Raw genomic sequence first — 13,875 nt, forward strand, 5'->3', positions numbered from 1 at the left:
TGACTTCCCTGAACAGTTGCATATCAAGGGGCTTATTCGATGCTATTGCAGTCCACCACAGGATTTTTTGTGCTGGTCAAGGGCAGTCAGGTCTGGAGTGAACCAAGGGCTATATCTGTTAGTTCTAAATGTTTTGAAAGGGGCATGCTTATTTAAGATGGTGAGGAAATTACTTTTAAGATCGAAAAGGCATCCTTGACTGTCGGGATGAAGTCAATATCCTTCCAGGATACACGGGCCAGGTTGATTAGAAAGGCCTGCTCGCAGAAGTGTTTTAGGGAGCGTTTGACACTGATGAGGGGTGGTCGTTTGACCGTGGACCAAAAAATGTAGCTGCTAACCTTGTGCGACAGCAAGCCTTTTCCTTTTGGACAAAAATTACAAGAATATGGAGAGTTATGAAGTTATGAAAAATGGGTGTTTTGCAAATGTTGAACTTACAATATGGAAAAGCTAAATCAAAGTCCAAGTATACCGTTTTGATGATATTCTTGCAGAAAAAATGTCATGTAAATGTCTCCTTCACAATTTGCCCAAATGTACCTGGGTGACTTCACGTTAAATGTCATGTAGCATGCTCATACTTCAAGTTATCAGTCTGAAACTTTGCAAACACTGATGCCCTCTTGTGGACACCATCGGAATGACAACAAGAGTGATGGCTAGATTTTGTACCTTTCTGTTGCATTTCAAAGATGGTGGTAGAAAAAAGAAAAAAAGTTGTTTTCTTTATTTGTATTTTCTTCTACCAGATATATTATGTTATATTCTCCTACATTCAAAGTGTTTCCTTTCAAATGGTACCAAGAATATGCATATCCTTGCTTCAGGGCCTGAGCTACAGGCAGTTAGATTTGGGTATGTCATTTTGGCGAAAATTGAAAGGGGGGCTTATCCCTAAAAAGGGGCTAGTTTATGTAGCTTAGACAATGACCACTCTTTGTATTACATGAGCATGTTAATAATGACAAAAGCAGGACACCATTTTAGCACAGCAGGATTTGCCATTACGCGGGGATCGATGCAAGGTCCCCACAAAGTACAGGCTCTAGGTCAAATCCCCAAACTAGTTTTAAATGTAGGCTATACATCTACCAGACAAAGATCCTTTTATTTTGTCCTTTCTTTTATTCATTAAAGAAAATGTGTTTTCTGTTTGTGTCTTAGATCTTTGGTATAACGAGCAGGAGAGCAGCATGCCAGGACCACCTACCATCTACCCATTCTTTACCTCCCTCAGGAAGCACGAGTTCAATAGCTCATTAACAGTTCCATAGCTTAATGGGGAAGGAGGGAGGGTACCAGGTATGTTTTTGTCCATTCAATTCCATTCAGAGGCCCCATTTGGGGATCCCCGACCACTACTACTTTGGTCTGGAAGCAGGCCTATACATAGAGCCCCCCCAGTAACTCACTAGTTGCTTCCCCCTGCTAGTGTCCATCCTAAGTCTTTGAACTTCGGGGATACCCACCCAAGGCCATTTGAGGATACCCTCCTCCCCCAAACTTCTGTCTGGAGGTGGGCCACGATCCCTGGACCCCCTTGTGACAATCCAACCATCAATGGAGAAGCCATGCTTCCCATGTAGCCACACTTCAAACCTCGATCACTTTAACATTATAGACTTGATAAAATTACTTATTCTGAAGGGGCATTTTATTTCAAATTAATAGTGCTTTTTACAGGTGTAAATAGCAGGAAGATAAATACCTTCAACGTGGATGCTCTTCTATGCTCTCTTCAATGATTAAATGCCTGCTTTGGCCCAAAATGTTTATCAGGAGATGTAAGTGCAAGTGCTTATTGTGGAGGCATGCATATGCCCCAATGTTAAGATCAGATGAGACGCATTTAGGATCTTGTAGGAAATGTGAGGAGAGAGGATAGTCACAGAGACAAATGGAAAAGTCTCATTCATAATGTCACACACTCAAATTTTCTACCTCTTTTTGTCTCTGTGTACCTCCATTTCCAAACCACACCTTTTCCATATCTGGAGGAGAGAGTATGACACAGTTTCCTGCGGCTTCTTTATAAGCCTGACTGTAAGGACCCTCAATCACACAATAGATGACCCAGTCAGTACCTGAACAAAATTAACTACAGGAAAAAGGTGCTTAGAGATCTTAGTTGAGACATCAACCCTACTTCATTTCCAGACTATCCACCCTAGTCCTAATAAATCGCAAATGGGATTTTTTTTGATGGAAACATTTAATTAAGAAGTAATCATGGCCGCGGGTGATTTTCTATTTCAATCTCTCCAACCTTAACTGAAACAGTGGGATTTCTAATTAGAATAATATTGATATGCAAATGTATGGATTTTTTAAATTTATTTTTTAAATCGCAGGCCCAAGACGTATCAGTAGAATAAATAAGGAGGGAGGGTGTGTGTTTTTGGTGCGTATGGGGAAAGGGTAGGTAGTGTGTGTATGGGGAATTGTGGATGGTGTGGGTATGGGGGTTGGTGGTTAGGGTGTATATGGGGGATGGCTGGATGGTGTGTGTATGGGGGGTGGGAGGATGGGGTGTGGTGTGTGTATGCTGGGTAGGTGTGGGGGTAGATATTGTATTTATATGGGATAATGTATCAGTATGTATCCATGTCTTTCAACATTGGGCGAGCATATCCCTTGGCGAGAGTGATTGTAATTCCAGTATGCATGTACACAACATCTATAGAAGAAGAGAGAGAAGGGATACAAGGGTTGAAACATGATGACTGCTTTTGAAGCTCTTTTTGGATAGAGTTTGTGTGTATACGAGTGTGTGTTCCGGACATGAATTATGTTTCTGCTTGCATATAAATATATAAACCACTTTGTGTCTCTCATCTACTCAGCATCTTTCCTCGTCAACTCCGTAGACTCCTGTTATTACAAAAAAAATGTCCACTCCATAACCCAAATCCCTGAATTAGATTTACCAACCAATGTGATTTACTCTGCCATCTGCATCGATCTCCATAGATGCGTGTCACCTCTATATTGTAGACATTATGATGTCCACTCCGTTACACAAGCTCTTTATCATATTTGTGGGTAATATTACGACTATGAACCCCAGTATTGCAGTAGCATTAACAATTGAAGAGGTGTCTTAAGAGGCCTTATCAGGGGTCCAACCCACAAGCTTAAAATTGTTACCACCACACCGGCCTCAACCAACTGGCCAAATCAGTGGGCTGTGTGTGTATGTGTTAGCGGGGTACTGTGATGAGGCCCATTCTCCAAGGGGGCTCGTCTGACTGGCACGGGGGACACTCAACTTTGGGCTTTGAGGAACCTATGAGGCCCACTGGCCATCTGCTGCCCTGCAGCTAATACCACAGCAGGCACAACCTATCTCCACTCTGGTTCATCCAGGGGGGAGGGGGTCTAGTCTGCCCTAACACCACAGGACAAGTGCATCTAGCCTGGGGAGAGCCAACCCCAGAGGTCCTGAATGGCTGGTTGTGGTTTAGATTTTTACTAAGCTGGTCCCTCCAGAGTCATGGCTAAAGACTGGGTTGTAGAAACAAAGGTTGTGTTTGAACTAAAGGGTCTCTCTCTGTCGAAACGTCTGGTTTCACAGTGCCTCAGAATGGAACATGGATGAAAGCCTATGGCAGGGCCAGACCAAACAACCGCTTGTTTTTAACTGGCTGATCTGTCACTCCATCAACATCTAGCATAACCCTTACACCCTCCCCCATACATTGTGGATTTCAGCGCGCAAGCAGCACAAGTGATTTAAGTCAATTTGTGGAATTTCTTTCCTTCTTAAAGCATTTGAGCCAATCAGTTGTGCTGTGACAAGGTAGGGGTGGTATACTGTACAGAAGATTGTCACGGATCCCCTCCGGTACTGCTGCTCATTATGTTGACCAGTTCCAGAGGACGACATCACCGGCCTCTTAATGTTATTTTGTTGTTTGCAGGTGCACTATCCTTCTGACCCTATGCAGCCAGGTCCCATCTACTTTTGAACTCCTCGCAACTGCAGTGGCAAGACCATGCACAAGCTCCACCACAGTCTGCACCTTCACTTCCTGATCATAGGCCACATCAAGTTTGCCCCTGACTGGTGCTTCGGCCTCATCAAGCAGCGCTACAGAAAGACCAGAGTGAACACTTTGTCTGATATTGCTGGTGTTGTGAAGGACAACACTGTGACAGGGGTCAACATCCCACAGCTGGTTGGACTGCAGGATGGTACAGTGCTGGTGGAAAAAGCTATGGCTGGCAACAACACCATACTTCAGGCGGCTGCCACAGTTCAAGCAGTACCAGCAGTGAATATCATTTTCATTGCTTTATATGAGGTTATTATTCTTATATAAACTTGGGAGGTGAATTGATGTTGTGCAGGATTGTAACCTCTTCAATTGTTTTGGTTATTTCCTGTTTTACAGCGTCGATGCTCTGGAGCCTCAGTCGGGACCAGGTTTCAGCTGCTGTGCAACGCTGACACCCTTCCTCCCATAGATGGTCTGCCTGTACAAGCACCACCTGGACTGGACACAGCTAGACAAACAGATGTTTTTGAGAAGATCAGGGAGTTTTGTGACGAAGAGGATATGGACATCACATGCCCTGCACCAAAGTCAAGGGCAGGACAGAAACAGGCTCTCCGAATATTGATTCCCTTGTTCATGCATTGTTCGGACAGACCAGTCACTCATAAACACTTTGGAGGAGCAGTGACCAAATATCTCGTGGCCATTTTAGGGATGTGTCAATCCGCCTTTCGTTGAAAGGTGGTACAAGCCGGCTGTTCCGACCAAAATCAAATGCCGTTGAGGGTGCAGGATGGTCTGATTTGATTCGGAGCCCAGATCTATCTCACTTTGTCACGGTTCCAGCGCCATCTCTTTCAATGGAATGGCTTTACCTTTCCCTGTGCTCGAACTCCAATTTCTGTTGTTCCCATTTTCCCTTTAGTTCTACGTCTCTGTCGCACGTCTATGGGGTGTACTCTACCACCAGTAGGACCCTTTTCATCATCCACCAAAGCCTTCGAATCAGCATGTGCAACTGTGATATCATAATGCTTTGCAACGATGAGCAGATTTGCCTTCATACATTTATCTAGCATCTCCCATGTAGGGTTTTCCACAAATGCACAAACTTAAAGTCCATGGCTTTTTGTTATTAGCCTATGTGTTTATGCAACTTTCAAATTGACAACCAATCTTATAACCCCTCAGGTGGATGTCAGTGACAGAAACTCTACCACAAAAGTGTATTTTGAACACTCAAATATCTGTGCACAGCAGAGCTAAGACTTTATCAACTACCATACTCATAGGAAACAAATCCTGGACGAGCCCCCATATGCAGTAGCAATGGAGCCTGGGAAAGAGGTTACAAACACTAACAACGGCACAAAGCTTATGCTCGGCAGGTTTTGATATGTACAGTATAACCCAGGTAATAAACTTTTTAGGAGTACGTTTGGGCACCAATACCAGAGACCGTCAATTGCGATTAATTCATTATAATGATATTATTATCAGCTACAGTAGGCTAGGTTATGATCATAAGGCTAAAATTACCATCTTGGATCTCATCTTGGCTAAAATTACCATCTTGGATGTCACATCATATATGGAGGGTTCGATTTATACTCAGTGGTGGTAACATGAGCCACCTACGTGCACAGAGGTTACAGAGGGGTGGGGATGTGTGTACAGGCTCACAGGCTTACTGCGCCCTCTCAAGGGCAGTGTGACAAGAGGACCAAGGGGAAAACAGAACTGAAGGAAGAGAAGGAAAAAAGCAGAGGAAACCTAAAATAAACGTTGTAGAAAACTTACGACGAGTGCACGCTGCAGTTGTAGAAGACAAAGTCCACGCCGGCGAACGTCTTGCCCGTCTCCTTGGACTTGAGGTAGAGCTTCACCATGCGCTTGTCTCCTACAGAGACACATGCATCGCTTAGCAACTTATGTCATGCATTGGAGACTATTGAGATAATAAGTCAGGTAGAAATATCTCCTAGAGTCACAGGGAACATTAAATCACATTAGAGCTGATATCAATACATAATGGTGGATAGAAAATCTGCTTTAGGAATTCTCAAGTTTAAACATGTCACTTCTGGGAATCTAAATATATACGTCTCCTTCATCTCCAAGCTTTGAAGATACATCACAGGCATCAGTGGTGTCACTGTGGCGTGATTGCATTAGAACTGATAAAGATGTATAACACATGGTAATGGACCTGCTTCTGAACTCTCTTAAACATATCACATTGGAGACGATACATATATAATCTTGATGCTAGGGGAGCAATTAGGGGGAATAACATTGGTAGTGACAGAGAAACGCAAAGTATATTGAGTTATGTAAAAAAAAAAAAAAAGCCATGAAATGTGCACTGTATTCTGGTCAAGGCTATTGGAAAGATGAGGAGCACAAGGAGACCAAATAAAATTAGATTTGATTTGATTTGATTTGATTTGAAGGACTATAATGACAGGCTGGAATGGAATGATTGGAATGGTATCAAACACATGAAGGCTGTTCCATTTATTTCATTCCAGCCACTACTCCATTAACCAGCAGAGACAAGCGGCCAGGTCGCAGTTGTAAATGAGAACTTGTTCAAAACTGGCCTACCTTGTTGAATAAAGGGTCCGGGCGGGCGGCATTCTCACCTTTGTTTCGGGTAATGGGGATGACGTTGTGGGCCGAGGGGGACAGGCAGTAGATGAGGCTCCCCTGGATGTGCCCATCCGTCTCCACGTAACCCTCGAAGGAGCAGTTGACTCCCGCAGAGAGGTCAGGGACGTTACGCGCCTCCAGCACGAGCTGGGGACAAATCAATGGAATATAGGGAATATGTTATTTAGACAGATAATGTGGAGACATGAAATACTTGTCATAATGTCAAGGGTTTAATGGAAGGACATGTAATAAACACTATATATACAAAAGTATGTGGACAACCCTAGTGGATTCTGCTATTTCAGCCACACCCGTTACTGACAGGTGTATAAAATGGAGCACACATCCATGCAATATCCATAAACAAACATTGGCAGTAGAATGGCCTTACTGAAGAACTCTGTGACTTTCAACGTGGCACCATAATAGAATGCCACCTTTCCAATAAGTCAGTCTGTCAAATTTTTGCCTTGCTAGAGCTGTCCCGGTCAACTACATGGTGTTACTGTGACGTGGAAACGTCTAGGACCGGCTCAGCCACAAACTGGCGAAGTAGTAGGCCACAAAAGCTCACAGAACGGAACTGCCGAGTGCTGAAGCACGTAGCGCGTCTGTCCTCGGTTGCAACACTCACTACCGAGTTCCAAACTGACTGGAAGCAACGTCAGCACAAAAACTGTTAGTCGGGAGCTTGATGAACTGTGTTTCCATGGCCGAGCAGCCTCACACAAGCCAAAGATCACCATGCACAGCGCCAAGCATCGGCTGGAGTGGTGTAAAGCTTGGTGGAGGTGGATTAATGATCTGGGGATGTTTTTCATGGTTTGGGCTAGGCCCCTTAGTTCCCTTAAGTTACATCATACAATGACATTTAGACGATGTTGTGCTTCAACTTTGTGACAACAGTTTGGGGAAGGCCCTTTCCTTTTTCAGCATGACAATGCCCCAGTGAACAAAATGATGTCCATACAGAAATGGTTTGTCGAGATCGGTGTTCACATACTTGTGGTCATGTAGTGTAAATCATATAATGCAGAAGATTAATGTTAAGACCTGCTGACCTAAATGGGCTAATTTCAAATATTTGTCAAAATTGCTTAAGATTAGTTGGGAATCATTGTTGGACAGCAGTATTCCAACCTTGTCTCTGAGTCAGGACTGAGACTGGACCACTCAGGAACACTCAACACCTCTTGGAAAGCCATTCTGGTGTTTCTTTGGGAGTAAAATCTGTGTAGATGTCCCGTTGTCTCAGGATTGGAGTTTTCAGAAAACTGAGGTGGGCTTTGTTCCTTTCATATTTATATTGATCCTGACAAACTCCACAGTCTCTGCCGGTGACAAGTATATCTATAACAGTATGCTGCCGTCAGAATAGTTGAAAATACAAGTGACAGGCTAGTGTGGATATTTGGAACGTAGTCCTGGAATACATTTACCGCTAATGTGAGGACTGGGGACTTTGTGGCAAGGTTAGTGTGAAGAACATGTTTATGTCTTTAATGGCACAAGCACGTAGTTAGTTACTTATTGGCATGTCACACATTTATATACAGGTACTGTATCAGTACACACATACAGAGTCAGACTCTCTTTCACACACACCTGGACTTGGGACATGGTGACAGAGATGTTCTTGGGGTTAACACTGAGCTCCACACACTGACGCTGGTCTGAGGCAAACCGCTGGGGTTCATCTGCTTTCTCACATCTGTCCTTACGGGAACACCTAGAGAAGAGAAGGTCAGAAATAACACACACACGCATATATATATATATATATATATATATATATATATATATATATATATATATATATATATATATATATATATATATACATATTCATACACATACACAAACATACACCCCAAATGTATTTGGTGCATGAACATAGTGATAACAATGATCAGCAGGTAGCCTAGCGGTTAAGGTAGCCTAGCGGTTAAGGTAGCCTAGCGGTTAAGGTAGCCTGGCGGTTAAGGTAGCCTGGCGGTTAAGGTAGCCTAGCGTTTAAGGTAGCCTAGCGGTTAAGGTAGCCTAGCGGTTAAGAGTGTTGGGCCAGTAACCGAAAGGTCAATAAGGTCAGAAACATCCTCCATATGATCAGCCATCTTCTGGAGCCATCTCCAGAAAAAAAAGCACACCAATTGTCCAATTTTCACTACCAGCTATCACACCACCTCTTCATAACAAAACAAAGTCTCTGAACAGACACTGTGTGCCTCAGCGTTGCACAATAAAAGGAGAGGAAAATGCAAAGTGCCTTATCTTAGCCTTGGTATACCAACCTTCCTACTCAGCAGAATACTGTCTCTCAACCTCTCACACACACAAACGTGTACGCACACACACACACAAAGAGAGAAGTCATGGTGATATTGCTTGTGGACTGCATTACTCCCTAAAGAGAGAAACCTGGAGAGTTGAACAGGCCTTCTCCCTGACCCCGTCTTGACCCCTGGAGAGTTGAACAGATTGCATGCAGCATTGTGCATATTATGAGCATGTGTGTGTGTGTGTGTGTGTGTGTGTGTGTGTGTGTGTGTGTGTGCCTCAGTTAATATCACTCTAGCTTTTTTTCTTTTCTTGGATTGCTCTTCTACTGCACGGCTGACGAACGAGACAAATATGACTCTAATAAGCTGCTGCAGAAGAAAATGCCACAGGGCGAAAACGTCTTAAATACCTGTCATTCTGAGTGGTGGGGGGGTAAAAATAGATTGAGGGATGCTATCCAACGGGAAATGAGCAGAATAAACTTAGCCCTCCATTTTGGTGAGGAGGAAGGTCAAAAGCTCTGTGACTGGAGGTCGGTAACATCTCGAGTCTATCTTCATTGCGTTTCCGTCGCCTTGCCTGCCTCGTCCGCGTCCTCAATAAAAATTAGAATCCCCCTCATGCAAACACACATACGCCTGCCGATCAGATGAAGTTGCACAGGTGGAAGTTTTAATTAACAGAGCGAACAGCGAGAACTGGCTTTTTGCCAACGCTGGAGATACATAGACCCTCTCAACCCACCCCACAAACACCACCTCTCACCTCCCCATATACACCCCCTCTCTCTCCACATACACACCTCCCCTCTCACCTCCCCATATACACACCCCCTCCTCACACTCCCCATATACACACCCCCTCCTCACACTCCCCCTCTCACCTCCCCATATACACACCCCCCCTCACACTCCCCCTCTCACCTCCCCAGACACACCCTCCCTCTCTCCCCATACACACACCCCCGCTCACCTCCCCATACACACACCCCCTCTCACCTCCCCAGACACACCCCCTCTCTCCCCATACACACACCCCCTCTCACCTCCCCATATACACACCCCCCTCCTCACACTCCCCCTCTCACCTCCCCACACACATCCCCTCCTCACACTCCCCATCTCACCTCCCCCACACATCCCCTCCTCACACTCCCCCCTCTCACACCACCTCTCACCTCCCCACACACACCCCCTCCTCACACTCCCCCTCCTACCTCCCCACGCACACCCCCGCTCACCTCCCCATGTACACACACCCTCTCACCTCCCCACACACACCACCTCTCACCTCCCCACACACTCCCCCTCTCACCTCCCCACGCATACCCCCGCTCATCTCCCCATGCACACACACCCTCTCACCTCCCCATACACACCCCGTCTCACTGCCCAATACACACCCCGTCTCACTGCCCCATACACACACACCCTCGAGTCATGTTAGCCAGCAGGAGAGAGAAACACACTGTGTCACCAAGTGTATCCTATAAAGCATCGTGTCTGGTGATAAGTCACACATTGACTATGCCTACTGTACAGCGCCTAACACACTGACTAGCAAGCTAACACACTCTCTGCTGTAGCGCAACACACAGAGGAAAAATAACACTCCTACATATGTGGGGTGTCAACAAGGACACCTGGCATGCTCTGCACTGCCATCTGCTACTAGTAACTTTATTCATGAATCTTAATCTTAAGATCTTCTAAAAGATACAAGGCAGTATCAACATTGATTTTCATGTGATGGCAAATAGCTAAGGCTTCCAATTCAGAGGATAGCGTCCAAATGCTCACCAGTAGCCAGTGTTGCCCACAAAATCTCTCATCTGTGAGAGCGTGACAGGTTAAAGTGAATGGAGACCTACCTAAAGATGTGTTTTGCACTTTATCCAATTCACATCAGAGCAGATAAAAGAAAGGAGACAGGGGCTCTGTTAGACTATCAGAACAGAGAAGCTACGTCTGGTAAGACGAGGGGTAGGAATGTGTCTGTTTGTCAATAATAGCTGACGTGTCTAATATTAAAGAAGCCTCAAGGTATTGCTCGCCTGAGGTAGAATACCTTATGATAAGCTGTAGACCACACTATCTACCAAGAGAGTTTTTCATCTATATTATTCGTAGCAGTCTGTTTACCACCACAAACCGATACTGGCACTAAGACCGCAATCAACCAACTCTATAAGGCCATAAGCAAACACGAAAATGCTCATCCAGAAGCGGCGCTAATAGTAGCCTGGGATTTTAATACAGGCAAACATAAATCCATTTTACCTCATTACTACCAGCATGTCACGTGCATCCAGAGAAAAAAACAACTTTAGACCACCTTTACTCCACACACAGAGATACATAGAAAGCTCTACAAACGCTGCTAATTTGGCAAAAATGACCATAATTCTATCCTCCTGATTCTTGTTAACAAGCAAAAACTAAAGCAGGAAGTACCAGTGACTCGCTCAATAAGGAAGTGGTCAGATGACGCAGACGCTACGCTACAGACTGGAATATGTTCCGGGATTCATCCAATGGCATTGAGGAGTATACCACCTCAATCCTCGGCTTCATCAATAAATGCATTGAGGACGCCATCCCCACGGTGACCGTACATAGATATCCCAACCAGAAGCCATGGATAACAGGCAACATAAGCATCGAGCTAAAGGCTAGAGCTGTCGCTTTCAAGGAGTGGGACAATAATCCGGATGCTGATTAGAAATCCCACTATGCCCTCAGACGAACTATCAAAACAAGCAAAGCGTCAATACAGGATTAAGATTGAATCCTACTACACCAGCTTTGACGCTCGTCGGATGTGGCAGGGCTTGAAAACTATTACAGACTAAAAAGGGAAACCCAGACGCGAGCTGCCAGTGACGCGAGCCTACCAAACAAGCTGAATGTCTTTTATCCTTGCTTCGAGGCAAGAAACACTGAAGCATGCACGACAGCACCAGCTGTTCTGGATGACTGTGTGATAATGCTCTCTGTAGCCGATGTGAGCAAGACCTTTAAACAGGTCAACATTCACAAAGCCGCGGGGCCAGATGGATTACCAGGATGTGTACTCAAAGCATACGCGGACCAACTGGCAAGTGTCTTCACTGACATATTCAACCTCTCCCTGACTGAGTCTGTAACAAAAGCATGTTTCAAGCAGACCACCATATTCCCTGTGCCAAAGGAAGGGAAGGTAACCTGCCTAAATTAATACCGCCCGTAGCACTCACGTCGGTAGCCATGAAGTGTTTTGAAAGGCTGGTCATGGCTCACATCAACAGCATTCTCCCGGATACTCTAGACCCAATCCAATTCACATACCTCGCCAACAGATCCACAGATGACGCAATCTCAATCGCACTCCACACGGCCCTTTCCCACCTGGACAAAAGGAACCCCTATGTGAGAATGCTGTTCATTGACTACAGCTCAGCGTTCAACACTGTACACTAAACACCTCCCTCTGCAACTAGATCCTGGACTTCCTGACGGGCCGCCCCCAGGTGGTAAGGGTAGGCAACTACATGTCCGCCACTCTGATCCTCAACACTGGGGCACCTCAGGGGTGTGTACTTAGTCTCTCCCTGTACTCCCTGTTCACCCACGACTGTGTGGCCAAACACAACTCCAACAACACCATCATTAAGTTTGCTGATGACAACAGTGGTAGGCCTGATCACCGACAACGATGAGACAGCCTATAGGGAGGTGGTCAGAGAACTGCCAGGACAACAACAACTCCCTCAATGTGAGCAAGACAAAGGAGCTGATCGTGGACTACAGGAAAGGGCGGGCTAAACAGGCCCCCATTAACATTGACGTGGCAGTAGTGGAGTGTGTCGAGAGATTCAGGTTTCCTGGTGTCCACAATACCAACAAACTATCATGGTCCAAACACACCAAGACAGTTGTGTAGAGAGCACAACAACACCTTTTCCCCCTCAGGAGACTGAAAAGATTTGGCATGGGTCCCCAGATCCTCAACAGGTTCTACAGCTGCACCTTCGAGAGCATCCTGACAGGTTTCATCACCGCCTGGTACCTGGTAACTGCTAGGCATCTGACCGTAAGGAGCTACAGAGGGTAGTGCGTAAGGCCCAGTACATCACTGGAGCCAAGCTTCCTGCCATCCAGAACCAATATACTAGGCGGTGTCAGAGGAAAGCCCCCAAAAAATTGTCAGACTCCAGTCACCCAAGTCAGAGACTGTTTTCTCTGCTACACGGCAAGCGGTCCTGGAGCGCAAAGACTTGGACCAAAAGGCATCTTAATAGCTTCTACCCTCATAAGACTGCTGAACAATTAATCAAATGGCAACCTGGACTATTTACATTGATACCCCCCATTTGTTTTGCACAATGCTGCTACACGCTGATTATTATCTACGCATAGTCACTTCACCCCTACCTTGATGTACAAATTATCTCGACTAACCTGTCCCCCCTGCACGTTGACTCAGTACCCCTTGTATATAGCCTCGTTATTTTATTGTGTTACTTTTTACTTTAGATTATTTGGCAAATATTTTCTTAACTCTTCTTGAACTGCACTGTTGGTTAAGGGCTTGTAAGTAAGCATTTCAGCATGTAAGGTCTACACTTGTATGCGGCGCAAGTGACAAAGTTTGTTTTGATTATGAATGACAGTATAGCATGAAAAAAGAGTAGCTATATATGAGTGAGTGTGTAGACCGAGTGTACAATATGTGTACTTACATGTTGTGGAGGACACACCAGCCACAGTGGGGGTCTTTGGAGCCCAGGCACTGGCCACAGGTGGTGTACTGCTCACAGCTCTCTACTGGTACCCTGCTCACCTACAGAGAGAAGTGGGGGGAGGGGGAGATAGATGGAAAGGAGAGAGAAAACAATGTTAGCCTTTCAAATCATATTAAAGCAATACAGTGCACACGACACAGAAATGTATGCACAAAT

The 13,875-nt window shown here is 45.2% G+C and overlaps 1 protein-coding gene across 1 annotated transcript in view; it reads right to left on the reverse strand.

Moving 5' to 3' along the window:
- The window catches only part of LOC112254952 (plexin-A1), a 402,693-nt gene that overhangs the window by 176,871 nt on the left and 211,947 nt on the right, over positions 1-13,875 (reverse strand). The window contains 4 exon segments of the mRNA XM_042324754.1: positions 5,802-5,901; positions 6,647-6,800; positions 8,262-8,385; positions 13,657-13,757. Coding sequence (XP_042180688.1) covers positions 5,802-5,901; positions 6,647-6,800; positions 8,262-8,385; positions 13,657-13,757 — 479 coding nt within the window.

Source organism: Oncorhynchus tshawytscha, linkage group LG07, assembly GCF_018296145.1.
Source record: "Oncorhynchus tshawytscha isolate Ot180627B linkage group LG07, Otsh_v2.0, whole genome shotgun sequence".
NCBI classification, from domain to species: Eukaryota; Metazoa; Chordata; class Actinopteri; order Salmoniformes; family Salmonidae; genus Oncorhynchus; species Oncorhynchus tshawytscha.